The 17,372-nt window shown below is 51.4% G+C and overlaps 1 protein-coding gene across 8 annotated transcripts in view; it reads right to left on the bottom strand.

Annotated features, from left to right (window-relative positions):
- LOC124862596 (caskin-2-like) overlaps positions 1-17,372 on the bottom strand; it is a 58,653-nt gene that overhangs the window by 10,477 nt on the left and 30,804 nt on the right. For all 8 annotated transcript variants that reach the window (XR_007036956.1, XR_007036955.1, XR_007036957.1 and 5 more), the window contains exons 3-10: positions 16,778-16,875; positions 15,937-16,082; positions 13,285-13,380; positions 12,264-12,394; positions 10,172-10,280; positions 8,673-8,781; positions 6,570-6,664; positions 372-489 (exon numbers count right to left, since the gene is read on the bottom strand). Coding sequence is in view for 5 of the 8 variants with exons in the window: in XM_047356594.1 (XP_047212550.1) it covers positions 372-489; positions 6,570-6,664; positions 8,673-8,781; positions 10,172-10,280; positions 12,264-12,394; positions 13,285-13,380; positions 15,937-16,082; positions 16,778-16,875 (902 nt within the window). In the remaining 3 variants the exon portion in view is untranslated. The remainder of the gene's footprint in view (positions 1-371; positions 490-6,569; positions 6,665-8,672; positions 8,782-10,171; positions 10,281-12,263; positions 12,395-13,284; positions 13,381-15,936; positions 16,083-16,777; positions 16,876-17,372) is intronic.

Here is a 17,372-nt window from a genome sequence, read left to right as displayed (position 1 = left end):
AAAACATGCTCTTTGAGTCCTGAGGTTCATGGATCAGAACATTAATCTGGTTTCACCATGTTCTCACCATAAATTAAACCAAACTGTGTTCTGAAATGGACACCCAGCCACAGAACCAGGACACATCCGGGAGAAAACCAGGACAAAACCATAACATCACCAGCATAAGACAATAAAACAGTTAAAAACCTGCATAAAACCCAAATATGAACAAACTGAGACAGGATAAGTCCAGATAAAGCTAGGATAAATCAGAACCAAGCCAGAATAAAACCAGGACAAACATTTAAATACAAAACTAGAGTTGATCTGCCTGCAGACTGAAGCACCAATATCTGAAGCTCAGAACCATCAGCGGATGTCTGACTGACCGTTCCTCCTGCTGATCACCTCCACGATGGACGGAGGGAAGAAGCCCACTCTGTCCGTCCCCCTCTGGCTGTCGTGGATGTGGCCCTTCCAGCGTCCATCCAGGTGCTGCTCCAAGACCTGCAGGGGGCGACACAGGACAGCGAGGGCTTGGTTAACGAGGAGTCCTCGTTAGTTCTCCTTCAGATTCAGGGTTCGATCAAAGCTTTGAAGAGAGCAGGGACCATGCTCTTATATAATGATCTCAGCAGACATCAGTGATGTTTAATAAGTTCCTGAATAGTCAGATCTGCTCCAAGCAGCGATCTCAACATCCTGGGATGGATGGAGGGAGGGATGGAGGGAGGGATGGATGGAGGGAGGGAGGGAGGGATGGATGGAGGGATGGATGGAGGGAGGGATGGATGGAGGGAGGGAGGGATGGAGGGAGGGAGGGAGGGATGGATGGAGGGATGGATGGAGGGAGGGATGGATGGAGGGAGGGAGGGATGGAGGGAGGGAGGGATGGAGGGAGGGAGGGAGGGATGGATGGAGGGATGGATGGAGGGAGGGAGGGAGGATGGAGGGAGGGATGGAGGGAGGGAGGGAGGGATGGAGGGAGGGAGGGAGGGAGGGATGGAGGGAGGGATGGATGGAGGGAGGGATGGAGGGATGAATGGAGGGAGGGAGGGAGGGAGGGAGGGATGGATGGAGGGAGGGATGGAGGGATGGAGGGAGGGAGGGAGAGATGGATGGAGGGAGGGAGGGAGGGATGGATGGATGGAGGGATGGATGGAGGGAGGGATGGATGGAGGGAGGGAGGGATGGAGGGAGGGATGGATGGAGGGAGGGATGGATGGAGGGAGGGATGGATGGAGGGAGGGAGGGATGGAGGGATGGAGGGAGGGAGGGAGAGATGGATGGAGGGATGGATGGAGGGAGGGATGGATGGAGGGAGGGAGGGATGGAGGGAGGGAGGGATGGAGGGATGGAGGGAGGGATGGAGGGATGAATGGAGGGAGGGAGGGAGGGATGGAGGGAGGGAGGGAGGGATGGAGGGAGGGATGGATGGAGGGAGGGATGGAGGGATGAATGGAGGGAGGGAGGGAGGGAGGGAGGGAGGGAGGGAGGGAGGGAGGGATGGATGGAGGGAGGGATGGAGGGATGAATGGAGGGAGGGAGGGATGGATGGAGGGATGGATGGAGGGAGGATGGATGGAGGGAGGGAGGGATGGAGGGAGGGAGGGATGGAGGGATGGAGGGAGGGATGGAGGGATGAATGGAGGGAGGGAGGGAGGGATGGAGGGAGGGATGGATGGAGGGAGGGATGGAGGGATGAATGGAGGGAGGGAGGGAGGGAGGGAGGGATGGATGGAGGGAGGGATGGAGGGATGGAGGGAGGGAGGGAGAGATGGATGGAGGGAGGGAGGGAGGGATGGATGGAGGGATGGATGGAGGGAGGGATGGATGGAGGGAGGGAGGGATGGAGGGAGGGATGGATGGAGGGAGGGATGGAGGGAGGGATGGAGGGATGAATGGAGGGAGGGAGGGAGGGATGGAGGGAGGGATGGATGGAGGGAGGGATGGAGGGATGAATGGAGGGAGGGAGGGAGGGATGGATGGAGGGAGGGATGGAGGGATGGAGGGAGGGATGGATGGAGGGATGGAGGGAGGGAGGGAGGGATGGAGGGATGGAGGGAGGGATGGAGGGATGGAGGGAGGGATGGATGGAGGGAGGGATGGAGGGAGGGAGGGAGGGATGGAGGGATGGATGGAGGGATGGAGGGATGGAGGGAGGGAGGGAGGGATGGATGGGAGGGAGGACGGAGGGAGGGATGGAGGGATGGAGGGAGGGAAGGATGGAGGGAGGATGGATGGAGGGAGGGATGGAGGGATGGAGGGAGGGATGGAGGAGGGGGAGGGAGGGAGGGAGGGATGGAGGGAGGGATGGAGGGATGAGGAGGGAGGGCGGGAGGGATGGATGGGATGGAGGGATGGTGAGGGAGGGATGGAGGGAGGGAGGGATGGATGGAGGGAGGAGGGAGGGAGGGAGGGAGGAGGAGGGGAAGGAGGGAGGAGAGGAGGAGGGGAAGGAGGGATGGAGGGAGGGAGGGATGGATGGAGGGAGGGATGGAGGGAGGGAGGGATGGAGGGAGGGAGGGAGGAGGGAGGGATGGATGGAGGGAGGGATGGAGTGAGGGAGGGATGGAGGGATGGAGGGAGGAGGGAGGGATGGAGGGAGGAGATGGAGGGATGGTGGTGATGGAGGGAGGGATGGTGGTGGTGATGGGAGGGAGGATGGAGGGAGGGATGAATGGAGGGATGGGAGGGAGGGATGGAAGAGGGAGGGATGGATGGAGGAGATGGAGGGAGGGATGGAGGGAGGGAGGATGGAGGGAGGGATGGATGGAGGGAGGGATGGATGGAGGGAGGGAGGGATGGAGGGGAGGGATGGATGGAGGGAGGGATGGATGGAGGGAGGGGTGGAGGGAGGGATGGAGGGAGGGAGGGATGGATGGAGGGATGGGAGGGATGGAGGAGGGAGGGAGGGATGGAGGGAGGGAGGGATGGGAGGGAGGGATAGGGATGGAGGGAGGGATGGAGGGAGGGAGGGATGGAGGGATGGAGGGAGGAGGGAGGGAGGGCTGGAGGGAGGGAGGGGATGGAGGGATGAGGATGGAGGGAGGGATGGAGGGAGGGAGGGATGGGAGGGATGGATGGAGGGAGGGATGGAGGGAGGAGGGATGGAGGGAGGGATGGAGGGATGGGGAGGGAGGGAGGGATGGAGGGAGGGAGGGATGGATGGAGGGATGGAGGGAGGGAGGGATGGAGGGAGGGGATGGATGGAGGGAGGGATGGAGGGAGGGAGGGAGGGAGGATGGATGGAGGGAGGGGATGGAGGGAGGGAGGGGAGGGATGGAGGGAGGGATGGGAGGGAGGGAGGGAGGGATGGAGGGATGGATGGAGGGAGGGATGGAGGGATGGATGGAGGGATGGATGGAGGGAGGGAGGGAGGGATGGAGGGATGAATGGATGGATGGAGGGAGGGATGGAGGGATGGAGGGAGGGAGGGATGGATGGATGGAGGGAGGGAGGGAGGGAGGAGGGAGGGAGGGAGGGATGGGTGGTTGGAGGGATGGATGGAGGGATGGAGGGAGGGAGGGAGGGAGGGATGGAGGGAGGGATGGAGGGATGAATGGAGGGATGAATCGATGGAGGGATGGAGGAGGGAGGGAGGGAGGGAGGGAGGGAGGGAGGGATGGATGGAGGGATGGAGGGAGGGTGGAGGGAGAGGAGGGAGGGGGGAGGGATGGGAGGAGGGAGGGAGGGAGGGATGGAGGGATGGAGGGATGGATGGAGGGAGGGAGGGAGGAGGGATGAGGGATGGATGGAGGGAGGGGAGGGAGGGATGGAGATGGGTGGATGGAATGGAGGGGAGGAGGGAGGGATGAATGGGGGGAGGGAGGGATGGATGGATGGAGGGAGGGGGGGAGGGAGGGAGGGATGAATGGAGGGAGGGATGGATGGAGGGAGGGATGGAGGGAGGGAGGGATGGAGGGAGGGAGGGAGGGAGGGAGGGAGGAGGGATGGGATGGATGGATGGAGGGATGGAGGGATGGATGGAGGGAGGGAGGGATGGAGGGAGGGATGGATGGAGGGAGGGATGGAGGGAGGGAGGGATGGAGGGAGGGATGGATGGAGGGAGGGATGGAGGGAGGGATGGATGGAGGGAGGGAGGGAGGGAGGGATGGATGGAGGGAGGGATGGAGGGAGGGATGGATGGAGGGAGGGAGGGAGGGATGGATGGAGGGAGGGATGGAGGGATGGATGGAGGGAGGGATGGAGGGAGGGATGGAGGGATGGATGGAGGGAGGGATGGAGGGATGGATGAATGGATGGATGGAGGGAGGGAGGGAGGGATGAATGGCGGGAGGGATGGATGGATGGAGGGAGGGAGAGAGGGATGGAGAGAGGGAGGGAGGGAGGGAGGGATGGAGGGATGAATGGAGGGATGAATCGATGGAGGGAGGGAGAGAGGGATGGAGGGAGGGAGGGAGGGATGGAGGGATGGAGGGAGGGAGGGAGGGATGGAGGGATGGAGGGAGGGAGGGATGGAGGGATGGATGGAGGGAGGGAGAGAGGGATGGAGGGATGGATGAATGGATGGATGGAGGGAGGGAGGGAGGGATGAATGGAGGGAGGGATGGATGGATGGAGGGAGGGAGAGAGGGAGGGAGGGAGGGAGTGAGGGAGGGAGGGATGGAGGGAGGGAGGGAGGGATGGATGAATGGATGGATGGAGGGAGGGAGGGAGGGATGAATGGAGGGAGGGATGGATGGATGGAGGGAGGGAGAGAGGGATGGAGAGAGGGAGGGAGGGAGGGAGTGAGGGATGGAGGGAGGGAGGGAGGGAGGGAGGGATGGATGGAGGGAGGGAGGGATGAATGGAGGGAGGGAGGGAGGGATGGAGGGAGGGAGGGAGGGATGAATGGAGGGATGAATCGATGGAGGGAGGGAGAGAGGGAGGGATGGATGGAGGGAGGGAGAGAGGGATGGAGAGAGGGAGGGAGGGAGGGAGTGAGGGAGGGAGGGAGGGAGGGAGGGAGGGAGGGAGGGATGGAGGGATGGATGAATGGAGGGAGGGATGGATGGAGGGAGGGAGGGAGGGAGGGAGGGAGGGAGGGATGGAGGGAGGGAGGGAGGGAGGGAGGGAGGGATGGAGGGATGGATGGATGGAGGGAGGGAGGGAGGGATGGATGGAGGGAGGGAGGGAGGGATGGATGGATGGAGGGAGGGAGGGAGGGAGGGAGGGAGGGAGGGAGGGATGGAGGGAGGGAGGGAGGGAGGGAGGGAGGGAGGGAGGGATGGAGGGATGGATGGATGGAGGGAGGGAGAGAGGGATGGATGGAGGGAGGGAGGGAGGGAGGGAGGGAGGGATGGAGGGAGGGAGGGAGGGAGGGAGGGAGAGAGGGATGGATGGAGGGAGGGAGGGAGGGAGGGAGGGAGGGAGGGATGGAGGGAGGGAGGGAGGGATGGATGGAGGGAGGGATGGAGGGAGGGATGGAGGGAGGGAGGGAGGGATGGAGGGAGGGAGGGATGGATGGAGGGATGGATGGAGGGAGGGAGGGAGGGAGGGAGGGAGGGATGGAGGGAGGGAGGGAGGGAGGGAGGGAGGGATGGATGGAGGGAGGGAGAGAGGGATGGAGGGATGGAGGGAGGGATGGAGGGATGGATGAATGGATGGATGGAGGGAGGGATGGAGGGATGGATGGAGGGAGGGAGGGAGGGATGGAGGGAGGGATGAATGGATGGAGGGATGGATGGAGGGAGGGAGAGAGGGATGGAGGGATGGATGAATGGATGGATGGAGGGAGGGATGGATGGAGGGAGGGAGGGATGGAGGGAGGGAGGGAGGGATGGATGGAGGGAGGGAGAGAGGGATGGAGGGAGGGATGGATGGATGGAGGGAGGGAGAGAGGGATGGATGGAGGGAGGGAGGGAGGGATGAATGGATGGAGGGAGGGATGGAGGGATGGATGGAGGGAGGGATGGATGGAGGGAGGGAGGGAGGGAGGGATGGAGGGAGGGAGGGAGGGATGGATGGATGGATGGAGGGAGGGAGGGAGGGATGGAGGGAGGGATGGAGGGAGGGAGGGATGGAGGGAGGGAGGGAGGGATGGATGGAGGGAGGGATGGATGGATGGATGGAGGGAGGGAGGGATGGAGGGAGGGAGGGAGGGAGGGATGGATGGAGGGAGGGATGGATGGATGGATGGAGGGAGGGATGGATGGATGGATGGAGGGAGGGAGGGATGGAGGGAGGGAGGGAGGGAGGGAGGGATGGAGGGAGGGATGGATGGATGGATGGAGGGAGGGAGGGAGGGATGGAGGGAGGGAGGGAGGGAGGGATGGATGGAGGGAGGGAGGGATGGAGGGAGGGATGGATGGATGGATGGATGGAGGGAGGGAGGGATGGATGGATGGATGGATGGAGGGAGGGATGGAGGGATGGAGAAATAATTTTCTATATTGTTTTTTTTCCCTTTTTAATCCAGACCTGGAAATGAATTCAATGTAATTCCAGTTGTTCCCAAACGTTTCCAGAGAGGAACCCTGCTTGCTATCTGGTTTATTGTCTGGATGATACACCAACCAGCCCAAAAACAGCTGTGTACCACCAGAACCAGAACACCATCATCAGATGGCGGTAGAGCGTCTCACCGTGATCACATCGCCTGCTCGGATGTTGAGAGCAGTGGGATCGTGGAGGTTCCAATGGTCCTTCAGAGCTCTGACCTGCAAAATGCCGGTGGCGTCTGTGGAGGAGACAAACAGATGGGATGTAAGACTGGAGGTGGCGCTCCGTGGATAATCTGAACCCAATAAACACATCTGATCAGATGGTGTGTAGCTAATTCATGTGTTCAGATTAAAGCTTGGTATACTGAATCTCATGAACCTCAGTGACTCACTAAGTTTGAACAGAAGAAAAGCAAACTTGAACTTGTCCTGAAGCTTAAAGAAGATCTGGCTGCTATACTGAGCCTGAAATATGGAAACACAGCAGCTGAAAATAGAAGCTGTAATATCCTCTGACTCTCCTCCCAGAGAAAACCTCCTGCTAACGAGAATCATCAATAATTAATCCAGCGCACGTGGCGCTGAGCATGCACGATTTTATCTGCAGCAGCAAACAAGACAGGAAAGCTTCTGTTCATGCGTGAAAGCTGCTCGTTATTCCCTCCACTGTTCCCACAGGAACTTCAAACGGCTGCAGGATTACAGTTTCTACACGACGCTGCCAGATTTCAGCCTGGATCTGCTCTTTAAAGCTGGGAGAGTCCACAGATAAGGCCGTAAAGTTACAGAAGCCAGCTGCTGTTTGAATCAAAGCCCGTGGAGAGAGGTGGACATCATAGAATCATCTGAACTCACGACAGACGCAGGAGAGTCAAAGGCTCTGAACCAGTCTGGGGAAAAGTACCCTTTAAACGCTCCGAAAAAACACAGAGCTGTGAATCAGTGGAGAGCTGGAGATCTTCCACAGCAGCTGAAACCTCCAGTCAGCAGTTTCTGGTTCGGTTCTGAAACATTGCTATTTCCAGATGATTCTGCTGTGATCAGAAGCAGACCCATTCATCACAAACATCTTCACTACCTGGAACTATTCACTTTCCACCAGAAACCCAGTTTAACTCCAGTCCAGACTGGTCCTCTGGGTTCAGATGGGCCCAGTCTCATCAGAACAGATGAAGTTGGGGAGAGTCCAGATGAAATCACTCCATCAGATCAGATGTTGTGAGATCTTTGTCTCCTTCTGTTAGCAAAGGTTTCCTCTAAAGAGAAGCTGCAGCATCATCACTACATCCAAACAGCCTCAGCAGGAAACTGCTGCTGAGAACATTACAGCTGAAGAACAGACTTCTGGAGCATCAAGAACTTCAAGGGTGTCTCCTCCTGTAGAGAAACTGTGTTGGTGAGGAGGAGACCTTTGGAAAATAAGGGCAGCAAAGGAACCTCAAGAAAACCATGAAGGACAGACTGAAGGTCTGCAGGAGGAACCAGGATGGAGAGCAGAAGACTGGAGTAAAGTTATTTTCTCTGATGAATCCTCCTGATTGTTTGGACCATCTGGAGAAGAAAAGTTGAGAGCTACCATGAGCTCTATGTGGTACCAACGGTGAAGCACCCTGATCCAATTCATCCAGGGTTTGCTTCTCCTCCAGGGGAGAGGTCTTCCTTCCAGTTCTGCTTTAAAGACTCAAAGCCATGGATTTATAAAGGCATCAAACTTCCTCCAGGAGCAACCTTCTCCAACAGAAACATTTGGGTGATGATCCGTGGATCTTTGAGCATAGAGGAGCACCATGTCACAAGAGGATCAAAGATCAGGACATGTTAATGTAGGACATGTGGTCAGGAGGTTATTCTGAACCCAAATGAGAACCTGTGGTACGTTCTCAAACATCAGGTGGAGAAATAGAAGCCCACAGACCGGGATCTTCTCCATCAGTCAGGATTTGGTCCACATGTTCATTTCCAGCAGGTTAGGAAGAAGAAGGATCGACAGTGAAAATATTTGCTCTGCAGAAAAGCCTTTAGAACATTTAAGGTGTTCTTCAGGAGAAGACGTTTCTAGCTGATAGTGTTTGACTGGATTATGGAGGACCATCTCAGATTCATCTGGGGAAACAGCTACATCCAAATTCATCTCAGTTTAAACAGACAATTGAAAGGACCTATTTATTCATTCATGGTCGGATCTTTGAGATGAACCCTGCAGGACCTCACTGGGTTCATGAGAGAAGAGATGAGGGCTCTGACCTCGGAGCAGCTGCTTGATGTCCTTGCTGGCGTGGGACGTGGTGAACTGGTTGACAATGTCCAGCGCCGTCTGGTTGTAGGTGTTGCGAATGTTCACGTCCACTCCAGCCTGAAGGAGAACAGAAACACAACAATGCCTCAGTTGGATTGCTTTGAAAGCTTTAGATGTTCTGCTCCTTGCTTCCAGTCTGTTGAACACAGTCACACAGTGATGCACACGGTACCCACCCACCCATCTCTTGGTTTCTGCAGATAATGTTCTTCTGGCCTTTATCTGGAGGATCCAGGCAGGAAATGGACAGAGCGAGAAGACATGCAAAGGTCCCAGGGTCGGGAATGGAAGCCCAGATGGCTGCGGCGAGGACCACGGCCTCCATATGTGGGCCGGCCGACCTATGTCTCCATCACGCACCGCCCCACAGGTAATGGGTTTTACTGGGACTTTGTGACCCATGGTAAATCTGGAGGAGCTGCAATAATCTGCAGCTCAGGTGGGGCAATCTGTGCGCAGGTCAACTGTTAGCCATAAATCTGGCCTTTATAAAAGAGTGGCAAGAAGAAAACCAGAAGATTGTAAGAAGTTCTCCATGTCACGAGTCATGCAGGAGATGAAGCAAACAGGTGAAAGGAGGACCTCTGATCAGAGCTCCTGAGTGGAGGGAAACTAACACATCACCCTGAACACAGCATCCCCACACTGAAACATGGTGGTGGCAGCATCATGCTGTGGGGGATGCCTTTCTTCATCAGTGACAGGGAGGCTGGTCAGAGTTGATGGGAAGATGGATGGAGCCAGGAAGAAAACATGTTAAACGCAGCAGAAGACCTGACATGGAGATGGAGGTTCTCCATCCAGTCTGATGGAGCTTCAGTTATTTTACAAATAGGTACATTTCTGTGTTCAAGCTTCAAGCAAACAGAGACAAACCCCAAAGATACTTTGATTGTAGAGAAGGTATTGACTCAGGGGAGCTGAATACAAGCCACACTTTTCAGATTTTTATTTAAATAATATGTATTATTTTTCTTCAGTTTTGCACTACTGGTGTATCACATAAACCCTAACAGGTCAACATGTGAACAGGTTAAAGGGTGTGAATATTTGTGCAAGCCTCTGTAGTTCCTACAGAGATTTATGGGCTAACTGAAGAGCCGGCTAACAGCAAGTGGTTCTGTTTAAATCCAGGTTCAGCTCATGATGCCAGCATTGTTCTGTTCAGGGTGGTGCTGTAGCTAGGCTAACACCTCGTTAGGCTAATGAAGCAGCTAATTACCAGAGATGCCTCCATACTAGCCTTATCTAGATAGTCTCAGCTGCTACATTAGCCTAGAGAGGAATCAGGACTGTATATATATTTGAGTATTTAAAACATTAATCAGACAGTTGCCATAGTTACATAAGCTAAGGTTAAATTACATATCGAACTACATTTCCAGGTTCCTCCAGGTCAACCTGGAGGAAGCCGGATTCTGCTCTGGACATCCCAGAATCTACTCACGTCCAGCAGGAGTCGCACCACTTCGGTTTTTCCATACAGCGAAGCTTCATGCAGGGCTGTTCCAGACTTGCTGGTCTTATTGATGTCGATGCCGGCCTTCAGCAACAGCCTGAAACAAGCAGAAAGCTGCATTTCACACCTTAATCCTGCTTTTTACTGTTCAAACCCATCATCCCATCATTAGTCACAACAAGTTAAAACACCCTTTAGGACCCGATGATTGTTCCGGGACTCGGGTCCAAAGCTACCTGGGGTCTTACAGGTTTAAGTGCAGCAGACCTTCAGACTAACACAGCCTCAGGTGTTCTTGAATCATCCAATCAGGGCAGTGAAGCCAAACTCACAGCGAGCCAATAGAAATGGAAACACAAAGAGAGCAAATCAGGATAAAAGACTAAACTGCAGCTGTGGTTGAGGAGCCAAACAGTCAGAGTTTGCTGTAATATTTTAAAGTAGTCTGGATCAGAGGTTCTCCAGCACTTCTGAAGGTCCTTCACCTCAGCTTGTATTTATATCAAAATGACTTGTTTTAACTGATTAGCCATTAAAAACTCATTGAGCTGCATGTGTTGCATATAGGCTGTAATTCTGGTTCTGAAGCAGATTCAGTCACATAGAAGCGATCCAGTTCTGTTGTTCCTGTTCTTCAGCACTGCTGTCAGTTATCTTCACATCCACACACTTCCACAGAAAGCTCCACCTGACAGGGAAGAGGAAACACTGAAACTGGGTCACAGAGACGCCGTAGTGGGTTTCACGTCTCTGCAGGGCATAAAGGCGAGCAAGTCCATGGAGTCAAAGCTCCTGCATCTCCAAGCATGCATGAAGCTCATTGGTTACAGACCTTCAACCACAGCAGTCTGAAGCCATAAAGTCCTACAGACAGTTAAAGATGAAGCCTGACACCCAGCAGGGAAACATTAAATTAATAATCATCCGTTTCTGTGTCAGTTTATGCTGACTGACTTTCTAAAAGGTCATAGACAGCTGGAAGCATCGTAATAAAAGATGAAGAAGAGAGAAAAATGAGGATTTACCACCAAAGATTTAACAATATAACTTCATGGTTTTCTGGTGAAGTATTTACTAAAAAATCTGGTTTATTTATGCTTGAGTTTTCCTTTCATTTGTTTTTCTCCTTGGTTATAGATTTTCTAAATTATTTGTAATTATTTGTGACAGAATTAGGAAAAAATGTTTTAAATATTTCCCTCAAGGCAGAAAAAACGTCCATATCCTTCGTCATGACTCCCAACATCAAATCAGGATTAATATTAACGAAGAAAAACAACAATATGGACATTAATGGAGTTACAACAGGTAAATAAACAGGTGTATAGAAAATAAATGTGTTAGATAAATAACAAGTCAGCTGGTGAAGAGCTGATTGTCAGAACCAGTCAGAACCTTAAAGCATCTCAGCCAAATATTTGAACTAAATAAATATTAGATATTAATAAAACACAGAGATTTAGTCTCTGGGTCTTTTGGACTCCAGACTGCAGCTGTAACTCCAGCTGTTCTGAGTTAAAGATGCTGAACCCGTCAGCAGGAACATGGATTTGAACACATCTGGTTATGATGAGCAGATGTTTTTATTAGACCACTCCAAGCCCGTTTTGGTTGTCTTATTTTCACGTTGTTGTGAATAAAACTGGTTTTGATCCATCTGGCCCAGTTGGTGTTGTTTGGGTCCAATCCAATGATGTTAAAGTTGTGATAATGAATATTTTCATGTTCAATAGTTCAACTGTGCTGCTCAACAGGTAAATAATTCCTGCATTCGATCATATTTTAGAAGCTAAATGCAGCATTTATTGAGGCTTTAACAGAGAAATGATCTGGATCACTGCTTCCAGGATAACCAGAAGATAATTCATCATTATTTATCCAATTAGAGTTAATTAAACTAGATGTTGTCAGCCTGCTTCAGAACATTTTACAGAAGAACCCAGTGGGGACATCAGGAGAGACTTCGGTCGGATGAGGATAATCAGAACCAGAAGATGTAATCTGGGTTTAATCCTTCAGAACCCCTCTAAACTGGACTAAATGACGTGTTTTCGTGTCTCAGCTCCACACGGTTCCTCACCGTATGATGTCTTTGTGTCCGTTTCGAGCTGCGAGGTGCAGTGGTGTGGTGTAGGCTGAATCCATCGGCTCTTTCCTCTCGTCCTCCAGCAGAGCCACCACCATGTTGCTGCTCAGAAGCAGTTGGACCACCTGAGGAAGACACGAGGGGAAACGGGTCATCAGGAGGTTGTTAAAGCTTGTCCAATGATCCTGTTTCTACAGCTCAGGATGCAGACATGTTAAACTTCTGCTCAGCTATCAGGAAGAAAGCTGCAAACTCCAAGTATATCTAGAAATCTGAAGCTCAGTAATGTGAGGTTCTAGCAGATGTTTTTTGAATCATCTGCAGATGATCTCCAGTTGTTTTCTTCACACAGGTCAGCAGTGAATTAAAACACTCAAGTCAAGAAGAAATAAAGTATTTCCAGTTCACGTTCTGACAATATGGAAGTCAACAATGTTTGATAAATGATAAAAACACGACTGAACCGAGTTCTGGTGAGGCTACCACCATGTTTACACATAGAACCGACAGGCAGCATCTGAAAGGAGCTCCAAATGTGACTCTTTTCTATACGCTGTTTTATTCTGGACTTTCAGTCGTTTTCCAGCCAGTGTAGAACCCTGAAAGAACCTAAATGTTCCAAGAGGTTCCCCGGTGGGACTCGTTCATCGTCTGCACACATTTTAACAGAAGAAGAACTTTTATCAGATCATAAAACAAAACTTCAAAATCTCGGGAAACTGAGACCAACTAAAGGACCTTTAGTTCAGATTTAAAATGTCGAAGAAAAGACCAAACTGAGATGCTTCAGGAGGTTCAGGAGGCTGAAGACAAATGTGCAGCAGGGGATGATGGGTAATGAGCTGCAGCTGGAGTCCATTTAGTGCTGCTGTTCCTGTCTGCGTTGAAGAGTCATCACTGGAGCTGCAGTAGGAACGTTCTACCAAAACCACAGAGAGCTGCTGGTGTTCCTCACAGAAACAAAACCCAGAACCACAGAACCTGCTCCAACATGTGTCAGACTGAGCTCGCTCACCTTGGCTCGTCCAAATTCACAGGCCAGGTCCAGAGGAGTCTTCTTGGCCCTGTTGACCAGACACGGGTTGGACTGATGCTGCAGCAGCATCTCTGACTGAAAAACACAAACAAAAAGTGTGAATCGCACAGAACCAACACCAAGATCAGGTTCTTTAAATAAGCCGGTTCTAAAGCCACATAGGAAGCATATAAAGCATAACAGCAGGATGATGTTGGTTCCGACTGATCCAACCGCCCCTGCTAGCATGTATGTCAGCATCTACAGGGGTTGGACAATGAAAGTGAAACACCTGTCATTTTAGTGTGGGAGGTTTCATGGCTAAATTGGACCAGCCTGGTAGCCAGTCTTCATTGATTGCACATTGCACCAGTAAGAGCAGAGTGTGAAGGTTCAATTAGCAGGGTAAGAGCACAGTTTTGCTCAAAATATTGAAATGCACACAACATTATGGGTGATATACCAGAGTTCAAAAGAGGACAAATTGTTGGTGCACGTCTTGCTGGCGCATCTGTGACCAAGACAGCAACTCTTTGTGATGTATCAAGAGCCACGGTATCCAGGGTAATGTCAGCATACCACCAAGAAGGACGAACCACATCCAACAGGATTAAATGTGGACCCAAGAGGAAGCTGTCTGAAAGGGATGTTCGGGTGCTAACCCGGATTGTATCCAAAAAACATAAAACCACGGCTGCCCAAATCACGGCAGAATTAAATGTGCACCTCAACTCTCCTGTTTCCACCAGAACTGTCCGTCAGGAGCTCCACAGGGTCAATATACACGGCCGGGCTGCTATAGTCAAACCTTTGGTCACTCATGCCAATGCCAAACGTTGGTTTCAATGGTGCAAGGAGCGCAAATCTTGGGCTGTGGACAATGTGAAACATGTATTGTTCTCTGATGAGTCCACCTTTACTGTTTTCCCCACATCCAGGAGAGTTACGGTGTGGAGAAGCCCCAAAGAAGCGTACCACCCAGACTGTTGCATGCCCAGAGTGAAGCATGGGGGTGGATCAGTGATGGTTTGGGCTGCCATATCATGGCATTCCTTATTGCGCCCAATACTTGTGCTAGATGGGCGCGTCACTGCCAAGGACTACCGAACCATTCTTGAGGACCATGTGCATCCAATGGTTCAAACATTGTATCCTGAAGGTGGTGCCGTGTATCAGGATGACAATGCACCAATACACACAGCAAGACTGGTGAAAGATTGGTTTGATGAACATGAAAGTGAAGTTGAACATCTCCCATGGCCTGCACAGTCACCAGATCTAAATATTATTGAGCCACTTTGGGGTGTTTTGGAGGAGCGAGTCAGGAAACGTTTTCCTCCACCAGTATCACGTAGTGACCTGGTCACTATCCTGCAAGAAGAATGGCTTAAAATCCCTCTGACCACTGTGCAGGACTTGTATATGTCATTCCTAAGATGAATTGATGCTGTATTGGCCGCAAAAGGAGGTCCTACACCATACTAATAAATTATTGTGGTCTAAAACCAGGTGTTTCACTTTCATTGTCCAACCGCTGTATGTCAGAACCAGCACTAAGGTTCTCCTGCTGGCTTCATGGAGCTGGGAGCACCAGCAGCAGCGATGAAGATCTGAGGTCCTCAGCTGGAAAAAATGGAATACCATCTTCATGTTCCCAGCGCAGGAGGTCCAGTGGCACCAAGGATTGGTAACCTGATTGATGAGGACTATCTCATGAGCTACCAGAGACATCTGGACCTTGGTTCTAGGTGTAGGCAGGTGCAGCTGAACGTGAGCAGAAACTGGAGCAGGAAGCAACAAAATGAGTAAAATATGTTTGGTTTTTAAAGGTTCTGGTTTGGTGTTGGTGAAACAAACCGACCCAAATAATTCCCAGATTCATACAGAGCTGCTGAACATCTGTATTTGTTTGGATCATTTAAGGATCGGTGAGAAGAACCAGCAGCATCCTTAGAGATCCGTTACATCCTGGTTGCACCATGTGGTTCAGACCCAGTTCCAGTTGTTTGTGATGATGAAAATAATCGGATCATGTTTAAAAGATTTAATGAGTTCTTCAGAAATGGATTAAAACAACTGTAAACCGATCCTGGATCAGACCCAAATCTTCCCTAGATGGAAACGAAGGCGGCTCTCCTGGATTCCTCCTAATCCCGCCTGAAAACCCGAGAGCTGAAGGTCACTCAGGATTATTAGTTTCCCCTTAAAAACACCTCCTCCTTCCTGCTAACATCTGAGCAGCTCAGAGAGCGCGGGCTAACAAACAGGGTCGGCCCACACATCCAGAATCCTCCTCACTGGGAATACCCAGAATTCCTGCAGCAGCTGAGGCTTTGGGTTTCCAGCAGGATCTGTAATCTGAATGGAGAAACTTCTGCAGCTTTAAATCATGAAGGCTCATTCTCACAGGGAGCTGCAACCAAAACTAGGTTCAGGTCCAGCTGTAAAGCCCAGTAGAGAGAACAGAACTTTAAGTGCTGCAGTCTTTCTGCTTTGGGTTCATCTCTATCCAGTTACTGGAACTTTCCACCTTAAGACCAAAGTTTTATGGAAAAGTTGCTGCAACTTACTTGTAGTTTCTTAATGAGTTCATGGCCTCTTTATTACAGGCACAAAGAACCCGGAGGCTCGGTTCTGTTTGCATCAACTCACCACCTCATAGTGTCCATACTGAGCGGCCAGGTGCAGAGGGATGTGTCCGTCCATCGAGGCGGCGTTCACCGACGCTCCGGAGCGAAGCAGCATCAGCACGGATTCTGCTTTTCCCTGCCAGGCGGCGTAATGCAGCGGACGCATTCCTGCAAGGACAAACGCAGCAGAACCATCAGGGCAGCGCCGCATTTTCCATGACCTGATGGGAAACATCTGACCACCAGCTCCTGTGGACCGAAAGTCTCCTCAACATAACCTCAAATAATGATTTAGAGGAGAAACTTTGCTCCACACAGACCAGAACATTGTGAGGTTGGTTTCCATCTCTGAGGAAAATCACAAGAACAGAGAACATCTGGAACAGAGAACATCTGGAACATCATCTAGCTTTGATTTCTGCTGAGCTCATTAATCATCTGCTTCCAGGCTGGAACATCAGAGGACAGCTGGTGAAGAACAAATACTGAAGGACACCAAGTTTAAAAGAATGAGAAGAACCAACAATCTTCTTCAGAGGAGCTGAGCTGAACAAGCTGCAGTGAACGCAGCATAGTCAGCTGTTAAAGTTAAATCATGTGAGAAGATGATGGTCAGCTAGGAGATGCTTTAAACTCAGGTGGTCCATTAAAGTACGAAATAAAACTAAATGGCTTTGGAGTTTGGTGACAGACGTTCCAGAGCAGCTCAGACCTTTACTGGAGGTCTTCATGAAGAAGGGCATCATCAGAAACTGGAACCTCAGGACTACAAACAGAACCATAAACCAAAGTTTTAAACAAAGTATTCAAACAGACCCAAACTGGGCCCCGTGTGGTCAGAACAAAGCATGTCTGGTTCTCACCGTTAGTGTCTTTAATGTCGACGGTGGCCTGAGCCTCCAGCAGCGCCGCCAGCAGCTCCGTGGTTCCTGTGAGCGCGGCGTGATGCAGCGCCGAGAAGCTGCAGGTCAAAGGTCACAAACACAGAGAGACCCTGGTCAATTAATCAATCAGAGCTTTGATCCAAACCTTCCTCTTTAAAATCTTTTGGTTTTCCCTGCTGTTCTCACGTTTTCCCACCAGGACCAGAGAAATATTCTTTATTCCAGTTTTAACTCAATTAAAATAAACTAAATTCCAGTGAAATGAATAAAAATTCAGATTTATTGACATATTTACCTAATTAAAACAAAGACATGCCATTTCCCAATGTTTCCTGTAGAAGGTCTGTTCTCAGCAACAGAACCAGGATTTGGGTCACTGTTTCTTCGACGCTTGCTGGGTTTATCCCAGTTAACAGATGGGCTAAACCCAGCTTGCTGATGGATATTTATGGTCCTATTTATTGTAAAATTAAATTTAAAAGAGACTTTGTGCTGAACCTGACATTTTCCTTTTGCCCTAAATGTTCATTTAAATCTCTCTGTCTGCTTCCGCCTCCTACTGGTGGGCCACTGC

This window comes from Girardinichthys multiradiatus, chromosome X (assembly GCF_021462225.1).
Source record: "Girardinichthys multiradiatus isolate DD_20200921_A chromosome X, DD_fGirMul_XY1, whole genome shotgun sequence".
NCBI lineage: Eukaryota > Metazoa > Chordata > Actinopteri > Cyprinodontiformes > Goodeidae > Girardinichthys > Girardinichthys multiradiatus.
The sequence above is the reverse complement of the archived record's forward strand: the minus strand, read 5'-3'. Positions and strand labels throughout refer to the sequence as shown.